Consider the following 16,312-nt stretch of genomic DNA (forward strand, 5'->3'; position numbering starts at 1 on the left):
GAAGTGTGTGATTAAGTTAATGACCTTGAGATGGGGACATTATCACGGGTTATCAGGAGGGCCTGATCTAATCACAAGAGTCCCTCTAGAGTGGAAGAGGGAGGCAGGAGAGGGTCTGGGATAGAGGGAGATGTGACCCAGGAGGTCACGGTTGTGTGCTGTAAGGACTCCACCCATCATTGCCAGGTTGGCTGATGGAGGCAGAGGCCACCAGCCACAGAACGTGGGTGGCCTCTGGGAGCTGGAAAAGGTGAAACGGTTTCTCCTCCTGAGCCTCCGGAAGGAAGACAGCCTTGCTGACACTTAGATTTTAGCTCAGGGAGAACTGTGTCCACCTTCTGACCTCCAGAATCCGGAGACAATAAATCTGTGCTTTAAGCCACCGTGTTTGTGGTAACCTGTTACAGCGGCGACAGAAAACTAAAACAGGGCACCTTCCAGCAACCTTGCACTCAGTCCCTAAGGATTAAAGCCCAGCTTTGGCAACAGCCTTGCGCATCCCCGCGCTGAAAGGGTGCTTGGGAGGAGGCATCTCAGGGATGCTGTGTCCCATCTGCCTCCTGGCCACCGTGTGTATGAGCGTGGCTGGTCTGATTTGTCCCCCCGCGCAGGGCGAGCAGAGCCTCACGTGCCTCAAGTCTGAAGGGGCCTCCGGAGATCCTCTGCGAAGACATGGGTACAGTATTATTTTCATCCTCAAATTAAGGGAACTGAGTCCAGAGAGCACAGCTGCCGAGAGAAGGAGACGGGGCGGGCGCTCCTAGCTCCTGCTACCTGGTTCTTCTCATTTGGTCACTGGGGAAATACCTCTTCCTTGTGCTCGTGGATCGGGCAGGGGAGAGGCGGGGAGAGTGAGGATGATGGTGAGAGACTGGAAGGTAGAGCAAGGGCCAGGCAGTGTTTTCTGCGCATCTGTGCGTGTGGAGGAAGGCGCCAACCATACGAGGCTTTACGGGAGACCTTGAGTTGGTAGTGATGGGGGAGTGGGGAAAGGGAAAGTTAGGCTACAGGCACCATCCCCTTGGAATTAACATGATGCCGTGAAGACACAGATTCTGCCTGGACAGGAAGCTCTCTCTTGCCGCAGCAGGCACCTCCCCACTAGGCACCTCCACCCTCCGATCCTGCCTGGACATCCTCTCAGCAGTAGCGGGAGCGAGGTGGAAAGCCAGTGTGGCCTCTGCAGGGACAAGCAGGTCTGTTTGATGGGGATGAGGAGGTGGGGTGCAGAGAGCCTCCGGAAAGGCTGGTGTGTGGGAGGGAGGCCAGCCCGACTTCACTGACAGGGGAGAGGAGTCAGGACCGAAGTGCAGAGGGACGGGAAGGCCTCCTTCATGGTTCTTAGGTCTGGGCGGTGTTCTCTTCGAGCCACTCGCCTATGGTCCAGGGCAGTGTTGTTCAGACCGCAGGCTGTGACCCATCAGTGGTCATGAGATCGTTTAAAGGTTGCAATCAATAGTGTTCAGAGACTTCAAATAGAATGTAAGTGCATACCCTCCACACACTTTGTAAAGGTAAGCGTGGTTGCAGGAGACTTTCCATGGCTATAATCTGTGGGTTTTAACCCGGCAGGCCTGGCCCTTCCCAAAGGCTTTGGGGAGCGAGACCTTAGTAATGGGGGGAAAGGCAGCATCGACTCGGCTGTTTCCACAAGACCAGCTTTTAATATGACCGTGACCGGAAGCACGAATAAATAAACGCCAGAGAAAATGGAGAAACCAAATCAAACCAAACCTCAGAACATCAAAACCCAAATCTGGAGAATGGAACAAAACAGAACAGATCTCTGACAGACAGACAAAACAAGCCCCCACCCCCAGAGAAACAGAATTGGACTGTACAAGCCGGGTCACGAGGACAGCGGGATGACGCAGGTCCCCTGGATGAGCGCTGGAGTCGCCCAGGCCGCCCTGCCTCCACCAGGCGCTGGGACGGGGGTGGGGGTGGCCCCGGTCAGCCCACAGGCCGGCTCGGGCAAAGGGGTTTGTGGGCAGGTTAAGAACCTTCACAAACTACACAGGGACCGGACGTGGCTGAGAGTTCTGAGCTTTTCCTCTTGACCGTGCCGTCGCGATTCCAGCGTGGCCACGGGGTGGCTCGGGGGCTGGAGCCTGGTCCCACTGCAGGACTGCAGAGTGGCCGGCGGAAAGCGCACGGAGGAGAGTCATGAACAGAGACGGACGAGGGGGTGGCGCCGCGAGCAGTCTCAGCATGCAGGTGCTTTATACATCTGGCAGTGAGATGTGATGGCAGGTTGGTTCTCGGACAGTTCCAGAGTGTGACTCTTTTCTCCTAAGAGGGACGCACGGCGGGGCCCGAGGACGCGTCGTGTCAGACGTGGCCACAGCGAGGTTTTGGCAGATAGTTTGCTATGTGTGCATAGGGGGCTCTTGCTTCCTTCTGTCATCAGGGGCCATCCCACCTGAGCCTGCTGTCCCCTGTCCTGGGTCTTGGGCCTCAAGGTCTGTTTGGGAGGGTGCCGGGTGGTCCATGGGCTGTCAGCAGGCAATCTCCTCCAAGGTCCCCAGGGCCGTCTGCAGGGGCACATTCACAGTGTGGCTGATGGTTTCAGAGTGGTTTGGCATCGTGTCACAAGTGCTCTGGAGGCAAGGAGATAGGGGGTGCTGATATTCATTCTGCAAAATGTTGTCATGATGCCCCTGGCAGCCCAGCCTAGGCTCTGGGAACTGTGGCCCCTGCTTGTGGGCTCTCCCAGGGCACCACGGCCCCTGCCCCAGACATCTCAGGGGCTGGCTTGCTGTCACGGGGCCCGAGGCTGGTGGGGCCTCGCTGCCTTCAGGATCCTCACCATTGCCCACTTAGGTGCCCCCAGGGTAGGGACCGGGTGCCCTGGTGATGGGGTTTAGCAGGTGCCCCGATGTGTCACCGAAAGCTACTTCTGAGTGCTCTCTAACTCCGAGGCAGGAGCATGTCCCCTCCTGTCCTCCTCCTGGGGTCCTCCCTTGAGGCCTTTCTGGGTAGAGGAGGACCAGGCTGGGGGCATGGGGTGCCAATTGCTGAGGCCTAGGAGGAAGTGGGGAGGCCCCCAACCAGCCAGAACCAGAGTAGTCACGGCTCCCCAGTGGACCTTTAGGGTTAGGCTGGCCCCTGGCAGTCTCGGGTCCCTGGACAGGGTGGGGCTGGGGGGCCTTGAGCTTTCCCAGTGACTCCCATGCCGCGGAGGGCTGGAGGCTGGGAGGGATGGGAGCAGAGAGATAGCAGCCAGGAGGCTGTGCCAAGAATGTGGGGGAGATCTGATGAGGACAGGGCTGCGGTGGGGGGAGGTGACAGAGGCTGAGCACTTACTATAAATTAGGCACTGCTGACTGCTTTACAGGCATGGTCCCACTTAATGCAAATGACAAGTCCCTGAGGTGCCTGTGACTCGACAGGTGCTCAGGGAGGTAACCCACCTGCCCTCAGGCACTGAGCTGGGAAGCAGGGACCTGAGTGCAGATCCCCGGCCCCTTCCATGCTGCCTTCCCCTCAACAGACACTGGTTTCTATTCAACAGAGGCTGCAGGGGCCTGGAAGAACCTAAGCAGAGATTTTTCGCCTGGGAGATGGGTAGAGACATGGCATCTGGAGCAGAAACGGGGGTCTCCTGGGGGGAAGGGGCTGGATCACTTTGGATTTGCTGACTCCAGGGGGGGTGGTGGCTGCCTCACGGGCCTGGCATTCTCAGGGCGAAGTCTCAACCGGGAAGAGCCAGAGATACCTGTACCAGGCAGCTGAGGCCAGAGCCCAGGAGCAGACTGAGTTTGGGAAGGAGAGCACACAGCCATAAGAGGTGGGGCCTCACTGGCCGCTCGAGGGAAGAGAGGCAGAGTAGGACGGCGGTCAGGGGGGCTCTGCGTCCGGCTCTGCCATTCATCGCCTGGGTGACCTTGACCTTTTAGGCCTCAACTGCCTCAAATACAAAATGGAGAGAACAGACCTTTCTCCAGGGTAACTGCACAGCTGAAATGACAAGGTACGCTTATGGCCTGCAGCATGGAGCCTGACGCGTACTTGGAACGCACTAGGAGGTGGTTACGTGGGTAACAACCTCGCGGGGCCCCGAGCTCCGCGTCCCCTTCCGAAGGAGTAAAGCGCCAGTGACGTCCTCACTTGCACCTTGACACCCTGAGAGTAAGGGAGCGGAGCCTCCCTGCTTCCCCCAAGGCACGCGATGAGAGCTGTAAGGCTCCAGCCCTGGAGAAGCTAGACTGGGCCAGGTATTGGCTACATCCATGGCTTGCTATCAGGCTCTGGATGGGTGTCAGAGAGAGCCCCGGGCTCTGTGGGAGTGTCCTTGGACAACCTGAGTTAAGGCGTGTCTCCCCCGCCCAGGCCCTGACATCTGGTCTCATGCAGCCCCACAAAAGCAGAGAACAGAGCAACCTAGAGCACACAGGCTGCTCTTACCACATTCTCGTCGTGGCTCCCTTCGTCCTCTTCTTTACCAAGCAAGTCTAAGAGCTTCTCTTTGATCAGCTGCAAGAAAATCAGGACAGGGTTGGTCAGGTAGAGCGACCAGCTCTGGGAGCCCCTGCCCAATCTTTTGGCTGAAGCGAGGTTTTGGTGCAGGAGGTAGATCCTGGAGGAGGTCACAGGAGGCCCCTTCTGGCACGGGGACCGTTTTCTCTTGTGGAAGGAGCGTGTGGATGAGCAGCCTGGGAGCCCCTTTCTGAGGCTGGGCCTGGGGGAGGAGATTACCAATCACTTTCCAGGCCTGAGAGCCCCACTGTTCGTAAGACCAGGGCCCCCCCTGAGTTCATAACATTCAATTCCTAGCAACGAGGGGCAGTTATTAAACATGTTACTTGGCAGGATGCAACTTCTGTAACTTTAAAACAACTCTTCCCCAAAATTAATAAGCAAAGCAGAATGAGATCTGGCCGTGGGTGACTTGGGTTTGGGGAACAAGGTCACCATGCCGGGAGGGGGAATGTGCCACTCCAGAGGACCCTGGTACTCAGGATCCTCCAGTTCCCCACAATGGTCCCCAGGGGCCTTTGGCCAAGGACGGCCCTCTCTGGGAGGCAGGACACTGCTGTGCTGGCTCTTCTTGCTGGAGCGAAACTCTGGTGGCCCTGGGGACACTGAGGAACCCCCTTAGGAATTCTGGAGACACTGGAGCCAGCCCAGCTCTGGAGGACGCAGGGGAGACGGGGTGGGAAGGGAAGGCTGAGGAGCAAAGGAATTCTCAGAGCCAGAAGCCGCTGTCTATTGTTTGAGATGCTTTCAGAGGCTCTGTTCCAGCTGCCTTTTGAGGGGACATCTCTGGCTGTGAACAGCCAGAAATGGCCTGTGTGCCTTTGTTCCTGCTTCCTCAGAATTGATGAAGTCGTCAGGAAATGCCACTTCTCTAAGCCTGCCTGCACCAGGATAGGCACTACTCAGGTGACGGGCCACCCAGAGGGCCCATGTGTGCATGCGTGTGTGTGTGTGTGTGTGTGTGTGTGTGTGTCTGCTGGGTGAACGTAGTATATATATGTGTGTGTGTGTGTATTTACGAGTGGTACCAGGGTGTGTGAGTGGTGTGTGTGTGGGGGGGTATGCGTGTGCATGTGCTGTGAGTGTGTGGGTGCAGACACACACACGTATGAAGCCACCACAGCTGGTCTTGCGTGGGAGGGGCTCAGAGCTGGCCTCAGTTCTGGCTCTTCTTCTCGATGCTTCCTCTCCCTTCCTGCAAGTGTGGACAGCCCACGGATCTCCCAGCTGCCTGGGGATAGGACTGTGGCTTCTGTCTCTCTTGGACCCACCCCCTCCTCCCTGCCTAGGACTTGGTGATAGACAGTATTTGCGGACAGGGAGAAGAAAACGGGCTCTGGGTGGAAAGAAGCCACCCTCTCCCCCATGCATCAGGGTAGGATGAGAGTATCAGCATACGGTCATTTCCCCACGAACAACCCCAGTCTTACCTCGTAAATATAATCAAAGAGCTCTAGTATTGTAAGGATACTAGCACCAATAAACAGTCCCATCTGACCACCAATATCACCTGGAGAGAGAGAAAAGATCAAAGATTTGGCTTTACTCATGGCCCTTCTAGGAAGGAGTGAACAAAGAACTCAGAAACCAGACCTCCCTCCACGGGGAGCCTGGGCCTTAGGTAGGTCAGGCCCTGGACAACTCCCTCCCTCATTGCACAGCACCCAGTGTGGATGGGAATTAACCCAAATGCTTACTGGAGGGCCTACTGTAAGACCTCACAGGCTAATGGGCTTATTCAATTACCTTCAGAACCACACTCAAAGCCTCGCTTTGTCTCTGGGCTGGGAATAGAGACAAGAAGTGTGTGGTCTTGGCCTGGGTACAGGGCAATGGAGCCCAAGACTCATGTGTCAGGTGCCTTGGGCGTGGGTCTCGGAAACAATGGCACAAGAGACCTTCCTACCCTCCCAATCATGAAGAGGCCCACAGGGCCAACTCAGGGCACCTCTCACCTTTGGGATAAGGTCATAGGAAGCATCCCCCTAGCCCCCCCACCTCAAAGTAAATGCTCAATTTGGTCTTTTCCTAGAGTAGATGTTCTTGCTGGGGGGTATATAGGCCCATTGACCAAAGTGTTTCTTGACTGGTCTTCAGGTCCCCCCCCAGTGTAGATACCTGGACATGCCCCAAATCTATAAAATCAGAATCTCTGATTCTGGGGTCTGGAAGTCAGGATTCTTAAATTCCCAGGGGATTCTCCAACCCACCAGGGTCTGAGAACAACTCTCCTGTGGGAGTTGCGGACAGTTGGAGACCCTTTGGAAATGAATGCAAAACATTACATGAGTGTACCTGGGCATTTGTAGTGGGAGAGTCCCTATTTGAGAAGCTATTATCAGATCCCCAAGGGTCCCCCCAAAAGTCCAAATGCTTGGCTCTGGAAGTCAGCGTGGTCGAACAGAAGGCTCAGAGTATCTGCGTTTGGAGTGTGGCCACCAGCCTGCTGTGTGGTTTTGATAACCCCTGACCTTCTCAGTAGCTTTGCCTTCAAAGGACATTTGGTGGTGGAGGGGAGTGGAGGAGAGAACTGTGAGGTTCTTGCCAGCTGAAGCCTCTGAGACTGTTAGCTGTTGGGCTGGGCGGGGAGAGCGCCTGGGAAAGGGGGTGCACCGGGCTGACCTCGTGGTCTGAGAACTTTCTGTTGGCCACATCTGCCCTCTCTGATTACAATCCCTGATTATGGCCGAGTGGGGTCAGACAACCACAGTCCCAGGTGAGCAGGCAGAGAGGGCGGGAAGGGGGCTCTTCCTGGGTGGGCTTGGAGCTGGGCTCCAACGGTTCCCCTCACTCCTCTCCCCCCTGCCCTCTCTGATGCCCTTCGTGGGGACATTACTGGGGAGTGGGTTCTTACAGGTGTTCATGTCAGGTGTGAGGTGTGTGTTTGCACGTGTGTGCAGTGTGTGTGAGTGTCCTCTGAGTGTGCGCATGCTTGTTTAGTAGAAGCAGCATGTCTGGCTGTCGATGGCTTCACGCAGGTGGCTATTTACGTCTAGGGTGGGGACCCTGAGTGTGTCTAAGTGTGTGTGAGTGCGGCTTTGTGGGGGTGGGCATAGTGCGTCTGAGTGTGCGGAACCTGTGTGTGTACGGACAGGTGTGTGTGATGAGTCTGTGGGTCTGGGCCACCGTGCACCGGTGTGCGTGGCTCAGCATGGTGTGCGTGTGTGTGCGCTTTGGGGCGGGGTGTGCTGTGTGTGGATGAGTGCCTGTGCGGTGTGCGCTGGGGTGAGGGCGGGCTGCGCAGCGGTGAGGGAAGGGCCCAACGGGCTTGGGGACTGAGTGCTTGCGAGCGGCACGCACTCTTGTCACGGGAGGCACAGATGGCAGCATGATTTCTCAGCAGGCTATTCTGGGTGGGAACAAGATGCTGGGAACATCTCATCCTCATATCAGATGCAGAGATGAGCTATCCTTTCTGACAGATTCAGAGCTCAGGCCCTTCTCAGTGTGTGTGTGTGTGTGTGTGTGTGTGTGTAAGACAGACAGAGAGAGAGTGAGAGCGAGAGAGAGAGAGAGAGCGAGCGAGCTGTGAGCCTATATGGGGGGATGGGGAGAGCCCTGTCTTGAGTTCTCTTTAGGAAATGAAGGAGAGGGATGCCTGGGTGGCTTGTTGGTTAAGCGTCAGACTGTTGATCTCGGTTCAGGTCGTGATCTCAGTTTGTGAGTTTGAGCCCCACATCGGGCTCTGCGCTGATGGCGTGGAGCCTGCTTGGGATTCTGTCTCTCCTTCTATCTGCCCCTCCCCCGCTTGTACGAACACTTTCTCTCTCAAAAAAAGAAAAAAAAAGAAATGAGGTGACAGAGGCAGGGTGAGTGGGTCTACATGTCTGGAGCATAACCTCTACCTCCGGCCCAGGACATTAGAGTCTTGGCTTAGTCCCTTTTGGCCACAACAGCATCTGAGACCCAAATGACAGCCACCTTAACCCAACTGGGTCCCAGCTGTGGCCCAGTCCCCAGTCGCCTGGGAAAGGTGCAGAAATGCTCACATCGTGCCTGGAATCACCAGCGGGGGCCCTAGGTCTCTGGCATGGTGACTGTCCAGGTACCAGAAACTAGTCTTTATGGATCTTCTGTGGGCTGAGGCTTTACCCCGGCTAACCATCACAATGAACTCATCAAGCAGTTTTATTAGACCCATTTCACAGATGAGGGGCCTGACGTCCAGTAAGTGAGGCCACTTGCCCACATTCTCGGAGCTGGTATGCAGTAGTCTTTGGCTCTGAACCTCTATACTTCCCTCTACACCTGCCACCCACCTCCCCCAGGATACCACTCTCTGTCCAACTCACAGGGACAACAGCGGCTAATTCTCCTTGTAGGGACAGCATCATGTCCTCTCTTGAGAGTGAGCTGGAGTTGGGAGAAGGACCCAAGGCACAGGTCTTTCAACTGACCACCCCCGGGGGTTTTGTGAGTTTGGCGGGGGGGCAGGGTTGAACGGAACTCCCTGCATCCGTTATTTGACGGTGCGGCCAGGGGAGCTGATGTGAACTTGAGTGGGGGCAGCAGTCAGGTTTGTAGACATCTGGGGATGTGTGACTCTTCTTTTGTGTTTGACAAAGGACTCTCAATCCAGGGGGGACATCTGGCCCCAGTGCTGCCATGTTGTTTTCCAGTCCCACACTCACACTCACTGCCTGGGGACCACCCAAAGCTCAGCCTTCCCTCCATTGGACAGCTCTTTTCCCGCTGCGGCCCGGGACTGTCACTCCAACCTGGGGGCAGAAGACCGCAGAGTCCAACGGGGCAGCCCTGGGAAGGCCCTCAGAGACCTTTCAGCTCACTTGCATCATTGTGTCAATGGGGAAGCTAAGGCTTAAATTGGGGCATGAGCTGAGCCTAAAACCTCCGCCACACCGGAGGCCTTCCCATTCTGGGACAGAGGGCGTAATTAGCACATTGAGAGTGCTGTCTGCCTGCCTACCCCCTGCCCACTCCCCCTCACTCCCCGCCATGACGTGTGGAAATTCGTGCCGACAAACCGACACCGACACCGACATACCGAGTAAGGCAGCAACTTCATATGCCTTCTTCTGTTCAATCGTCTCATAATTGAGCGCTTCAAAAAATATATCCAGAACGAGGATGTTCTCTCTGCAGAGGGAATATCCAGTACCATACACGGTGAGGACCATCGGGATCCACGCAGGCCATCCAACCCAGCTTTCCCATTGACAGAGGGAGGGGCTGAGGCCCAGGAAAGTGAAATGACCAGCCCAAAGTTAGAGCTGGTCAGCGACAGAGCTGACCTTGGAACCAAGAGCCCTGACCCCCAGCCCAGTGCTCTGGAGGCACATATCAGCTGTCCCTCTTTGGGACAGCTTTCCACGAGTCCTACCTGGCCTCCAGGTCTCTGGGCCCCCCACAGGGTCTTCCTGGCTCCCCACCTGCAGGTGAGTTCAGCACTCTCTTGACCAACTCTTCACTCTCTTGCCTTGCTTGCCCCAGCTGACCTCCCGGGTGGCCTCTACCCACTCCCGAGAGCCCCCCGCCATGCTCCTACTTGGATTTATAACAAGGTTGTCCTAGTGGGACGCCCGTGCGCTCACACTGCCAAATCAGCTGCCAGGCTCAGGGAGGAACAAATCTATATCTGGCCGGGGGGTTCCCTTTTCCTCTTTTAGGCAGGTGTGTTAACAAGACACATCTTGGCAGGAAAAGTCATCGCTGCTGGCAGAACGTCGGCTCAGCAGCAGGGCCTGGCACCTCCTTTTCTCCATCTCCTGCGACGCTGGTCACAGTGGCCTCGGCACCCCTTGTTTGCAACCGGCTGAGCCAGAGCTGCCCCGGGATGGGCTCTGGTGGCCGTGTGGCAAGAGGGAGCGGCTGGTGAGAGAGAAGCAAATCCTCCTCTTCATGCAGGGCTCCCCGAGGCGCTGTTCAAAATAAGTGTCACCATCGCTTGCCTGGGTGATGACAACTGCCTCCTACCAGGCCGCCTCCCTTTCTTCTGGCTTCCCTTCTGTCCTCCACACTGCCCCCTGAAGGATCTTTCTAAAACTGCTAGAAAACATCACAATTCAGGGATGCCTGGGTGACTCCTTTGGTTGAGCGGCTGACTCTTGGTTTTGGCTCAGGTCATGATCTCACGGTTTGTGAGTTTGAGCCCCGAGTCAGGCTCTGTGCTGACAGTGAGGAGCCTGCTTGGGGCTCTCTCTCTCTCTCTCTCTCTCTCTCCCTCTCTCTCTGCCCCTCCCCTGCATGTGCTCTCTCAAAATAAATAAATAAAACGTTAAAAATAATTACATTTCAGTTCCTCTGTCACTCAGGCTACATTTAAAATGCTCACTAGCCACATGCGGTTAGTGGCTCCCTTGTTGGTCCTCGGAGATACACAATCTGTGCTTCTGCCGTCATGGCAGAAAGTTCTGTTGCAGAGCAGTGGTCTAAAATACACGGTTGAGGCTGTCACCTACTTGAAGCTCATCAGAGGCCCCCTCCTCTTTTTGGATAAAATCCACGCCCTGTCCTCCAGGGAGACGAGGCCCTCTTGCTCTGACACATTCACCTGTCCCAGCTCCCTCTGGCCATTCTCTTGTCTGCCCTGTCCTGGGACACCTCTGCTCCCAAGACTTCCATTCATTTATTCTGTTAAAAGACATTTTTTTGAATGCCAGCTCTGTGCCAGCCCTCCACAGCAGCGAACACAAGGAAAGGCTGCAGCCTTCAGGGGGCTTTCTGTCTAGTGGGGCACACACACACGAGAACATGGAAATGACACCCTTAGGTGAATGCCACAAAGGAAAACACCAGAGTGCTTGGACAGAGATTGAAAAGGAGGAGAACTAATTTAGCTGTGTGAGATGACCTTGAAATGGAGACCTGCACAATGAGGAACCAGGTGGGTAAAGTGCGAGAGGAAAAGCATTCTGGGTGGAGGGAATGAAATGTGCAAGCCTGCCTGGAAAACTCCTGCACATCCTCTTAAACAAGATCGCTGAAGCTGGGGCACGTGACTGGCCCAGTACATTAAGCTTCCGACTCCTTTGTTTAAATTTTTTTTTTTATGTTTTTATTTTATTTTTGAGAGAGAGAGAGAGAGAGACAGAGTGCGAGTGGGGGAGGGGCAGAGAGAGAGGAAGACACAGAATCTGAAGCAGGCTCCAGGCTCTGAGCTGTCAGCACAGAGTGGAACTCATGGGCCACGAGATCATGACCTGAGCTGAAGTTGGACACTTAACCAACTGAGCCACCCAGGCGCCCCCAAGCTTCTGACTCTTGACTTCCGCTCAGGTCATGATCTCACAGTTGGGGAATTCAAACCCCACATCAGATTCCATGACTCTGACAGCACGGAACCTGCTTGATATTCTGTCTCTCCCTCTCTCTCTCTCTCTCTCTCTGCCCCTCCCCTGCTCGCTTTCTCTGTCTCTCTCTCTCAAAAGAAATAAACTTAAAGTCTCTGAAGCTTTCCTTGAGGGCAACCCCATGTGAGGTGCAATCAACCAGCCTCCCTTCCTGCCTGTATCAGCCTGTAAAGCATTCAGACGTTCGCTCCTCTCTCAAGACTGTAAGCTCCTTAAAGGCTGGGGGAGGGGCTGCTTCTTAAACATCTTTGTCTTCACTTTTTGAGTCCTAAACACAGAGCTTGGCACACGGCCGAGGGTCACTTCAGTTCTGCCAAACGGAGCTTCCCTCTGCCCTCCTCCTCGACTGCCCCCAGTTTCTCCTGGGTCCATCCCTTCTCCCTCTGCCTACCGGTGCCCACTGAGCTTACGAGATATATTTTTCTGATTTGTTGAATTTCTTCTCGAGGTACTTGGCTGACGTCTTGCTGGGGATCTTCACCATGGACAGCTCTTTGTTGTAGCGGGTCAGGTTGCAGGGTGTCCTGCAGAGACAGTAATTACTGTCCTTCTCCGCCAGCAGACCTGCGGGGGAGAGGGGGGCGGGGCTTAGTCAGCTGTGGGGGCGGGGCCCCCGGGTTCCAGCCGCGGGGGAGGTGGGGGCGCGGAAGCTGGGAGGAGGGGCCATCCCCGGGAAGTGAGGGGCGGGGCTGTGGAGATGAGGGGAGCTGGGCTTTGGCTATAGGTTGGTGAGGGTGTGAGCGCTCGTGAAAAGTGCCCACTCTGTGTGTCTCTCTTGGTCCTGTTCTCCTTCCACTTCCTTTATTGTTATGTTGTCCTTTAAAAATTGTTGAAAGGCACCACTTTTGGAGAACGGGTTCCACAGGAGTCCTGGCCCCTTCAGCTTCCCAGAGCCTTCTCTGCTCCTAGCCTCAGTGTTCTCATCCACAAAGTGGGCCTCCCGTCACGGGCAAACATGAGAGAACATTTTATCTAAAACCCAGGGCTCAGTGGTATTCCCTCTGAGGCTCCTTCCTAGCCAGAGCCTGCCTCCGGTGCCTGCTGGGGTAGGGTGCAGGCAAAGATTCTCAGTTCCTGTCCCTAGAAGCAACCTCCCGCACCTTTTCTGCTCCTGTCTTCACCTTAGGAAGGGGTGGCTAAAGATATCACTTCCTTCCCTCCGTCTCTCTGATCATGGCAGTGTACCCATGGGATTCCATACTCCAAGGAGAGATGTCTTTGTACACATCTTTCACTGTTCTCTAAGGCCGGCGCCTCCCCCCCCAAGATCAGTCCTTCTGGAAGCATCTGGACACAGGAGTCCAGAGCTGTCCTAGCTTAGCTCCAGCAAGTGCAGCTGCTGAACGAACTTGAGTCCCTATGATTTAAACATGCTCTCTGCTCGTCTTGATCATAGACCACTTCCCAGGTGCAGAGAGAGGCGGGCAGGTGGAGTGAGTCTAGCTTTGGGGTTGTGGCTTGTTTGTCGGATCTCCTGCACCTGAAGTTTTCCAGTGGGGGATTCCAGCAGTTATTCCAACCCACGAGCACCCAGCCGGAGGAGGAGGAGGGGGAAATGCACAGCGGCTGCCCCTTCCCCCCTCCCCTACCTCCTTCGGTGCCCACCCGGATGTCTACTGTTCATTCATCCTCTCTCCATCTCTGTCCCTTCCTCTGTGCTCCCCAGTGCTCTCCATTCCCCTGAAACCCACCCCTTCTCCACCGCACCTCTCTACTTCCTCTCACTCCCCCAGTGCCTCGCCAGCCCTCATCTGCCTGCATCAGTTTCCTCCCCTCCCTCTCTCCTGCCTCCTCTCCACCTTCCTCTCCAGCTCCTACAGTGCTGCAGCCCCAGCCAGCCTCTCCTCCCCCCCATCCGGTGCCCCTTCCGCCCTATCTCTCCCACACCCAGAACACCTCTGAGGTCTCAAGCTCAGCTCCCGCCCCCTTTGTCCCCCAGTACTGACCTAGGGCAGGCTCTGCGCACTCCTTGTGCTGCTCAGGAGTACAGAAAGGGGCATCCCCTGCAAAGAAGAGACACAAGGAGACGTACTCAGGCAGCAACCCCTCCCTCGTGGGCTGGGGAAAGGGAATGCATCCTGCAACCGGGGAGGAGCAGCAGTCCCCCTGCAGTCAGAAGGGAATCACCCATAAGAGCTGGGGGCAAGTGGGGGTGCAGTGTTACCCAGAGCCAGGGGATTAGGTCTGCTCTGCTCTGGGAGCTTGGGCAGGTGAATATAGGGTCTGCCTAGCTAACTTCTCCCAGATTGCTGCGCTGGCCCAACTAGCTCAGGTGGGTGACAGGTGAGAAAGCCTTGGTGGCTGAAAGTAGAGACTGGCAGAAAGCACCTCTACCTCCAGGCACACATCTTCGCCTTTAACTCACACGGGTACCTCCGGAAATAGGAAATACTGTGTCTGTTTCACCCCTGAGAGTCTTGAGGTTAAAGTATCCTGCCTTCCCAGGACATCAGAGCTAGCAGTGATCGAGATGGGTTTTGAATACACTGGTCTGACCAGTCTGACCCCGAGGCCAGGGCCACACCTCTGCTGTCTGTGAACAAGCCCCTCTGTAAGTTTCTTGCCCTTAATTCGGTAACAGAGATGCCAGTAAGAATGTCATGGGCAGAACGGTTAAAACCTCTACTGCTTGCTTTTGGCTCAGGTTCCATGGGGCAACCTTACTGGCTGGTGATCCAGTCTGAGCATCAGGCAGGTAACATTCACCAATGCTGTATCCTTCTCTATGGTCTCTCAGTAGAAATCCAGACGCCACCTCCACCCCGCCACCCCCAAAACCCGTCCCGGCCTTTTTTTTTTCCGGGTGCTAAAATTAAACCTACCACAATGTCCTTTCCTTACTCTTTCCCTAAACACCCTTTTCAAGAGCTGAGAGCTGGTATGCTTCCTTCTTTCCAACAATAACAATGTAACTGGTGTTTCTCTTTTTGCTCTGTCTTCTGGGAAGCTCAGAGGCAATTTTAAAGATCAACAATTATACAATTAGATTTCTAGAAAAACTTACTGATTACTGATGAAATAGAGTTTAGCTATAAGCTAAATCTGAGCATTGGTTATAAAAGAAAACAATTGATAATGAATTAAATGTCTCATATAAGGATTTAGTTAAATAAACTTAAATAAAGTATGATATGGCTATGAAATGGCAGCCATTGAATAGGATAGCAAAGCTCCCAACACATAGTAGATCATCAGTCAATACTACTTTTGGTTCCTCTCCGCATGTGCTAATAAAATGACAACTGACCTTTGCACTTTTCTATTTTAGCCTCATTTTATCCTCCTAACAACTAATGATTGTATTTTAGAGATAATGAAGGTAAGAACAGAGAGATTTAGTAACTTGGGCCAGGTCACACAGCAGATAAGTGGAGGAATCTGAATTAGAAGCCAAGGTCCCTTCCTCCCAGCTTGTCATCCTTCCTTCTCTGCTGCGAAACCAAACTCTTCATGCTTGAAATAGCCCTCACGCCATGCCCCCTCCCCTGCACCCCTACCCCACCCCTCGTGCTCCTGCCTCTGATTAGCCGACTACCTCTAATAAGATGGCTACATGCATTGTTAGTCTGACACCAGAAATATCAGCACATGCGCATCTATTTGCCAGCTGAGGGACTTTTGCCTCATCTGAAAGAGTGCTAGACATTTGGATGCGAGAAGGAAACCATCTGGATGAACGCAACAGACACCTGGATGTTTGAACAGGTGCCACACCAGGATTCAAGAATTGCAAGGGCTCCAATACCTGGACACTGAACCCTAGGAGGTAAGAGCAGCAAACAATTAACAAACACGTTGAGCACTGGCAGGGGCATTCTTTAAACATCTGGACACTTCTGGACACCAGGATGCTGCCCTGGTTGCTAGACTGGTTGTTTCCATCTGCCGTCCACGTGTTTGGGACCAAGTACTAGCCTTTCCCAGAACAGCATCCCTGTGGGTCCTCATGGGTGGGTACAGTGGTTCCCGCTAGGGTGAGAAGGGCACAGAAGGTCTCAGGCTGTCCCTTGGCACTGACCTGGCATGTGCACCATACGACAGTTGCAATTCTCCACGATGTAGCGCGTCTCACAGTCGATCCGACAGGCGGTAATGCTGTAAACAGGAAAGAAGTCGAGTCCCATCTCTGAGGATCGGCACTCACCCCACGGTGGGGGCAGGTATGTGAGCTGCAAGACAGGAAGGTGGGGGCAGCAGTCAGCCCTGGAGGTTCAGCATCGACAGCCTTAATAGCGCATTCACTTACTTATTCAATCAACAAACGATTATTGACCATCTGCTACAGGACAATCTAGCTCCATTGACCTCATAGGCTTTCCACGTCTGCCTCCAATACTCATTTTCCTGTCTTGTATAACCTTCCCATAAATGCCAATCTCAAAGTCTCTTACATTTGCCACGTGTCTTTCTACCTCCATACTTTGTCATCTCCAAACACTTGGAATGACCCAACTAAATTCTACCTTCTTGGCTGGGAACATTGGGACCCCAGACCTAGACTTGGAGGCCAGAACCTTCAGAGG

General features: G+C 54.6%; 1 protein-coding gene across 2 annotated transcripts in view; it reads right to left on the reverse strand.

The window, feature by feature from the left end:
- Positions 1–1,644: 1,644 nt before the first annotated feature.
- ASIC2 (acid sensing ion channel subunit 2) overlaps positions 1,645–16,312 on the reverse strand; it is a 1,009,280-nt gene continuing 994,612 nt past the window's right edge. For both annotated transcript variants that reach the window (XM_043583693.1, XM_043583692.1), the window contains exons 4-10: positions 15,808–15,958; positions 13,736–13,792; positions 12,200–12,353; positions 9,485–9,576; positions 5,910–5,989; positions 4,408–4,476; positions 1,645–2,600 (exon numbers count right to left, since the gene is read on the reverse strand). In XM_043583693.1, the coding sequence (XP_043439628.1) occupies positions 2,499–2,600; positions 4,408–4,476; positions 5,910–5,989; positions 9,485–9,576; positions 12,200–12,353; positions 13,736–13,792; positions 15,808–15,958 (705 nt within the window). In that variant the 3' untranslated portion in view covers positions 1,645–2,498. The remainder of the gene's footprint in view (positions 2,601–4,407; positions 4,477–5,909; positions 5,990–9,484; positions 9,577–12,199; positions 12,354–13,735; positions 13,793–15,807; positions 15,959–16,312) is intronic.

The sequence above is a fragment of the Prionailurus bengalensis genome, chromosome E1, assembly GCF_016509475.1.
Source record: "Prionailurus bengalensis isolate Pbe53 chromosome E1, Fcat_Pben_1.1_paternal_pri, whole genome shotgun sequence".
Taxonomy (NCBI): Eukaryota; Metazoa; Chordata; class Mammalia; order Carnivora; family Felidae; genus Prionailurus; species Prionailurus bengalensis.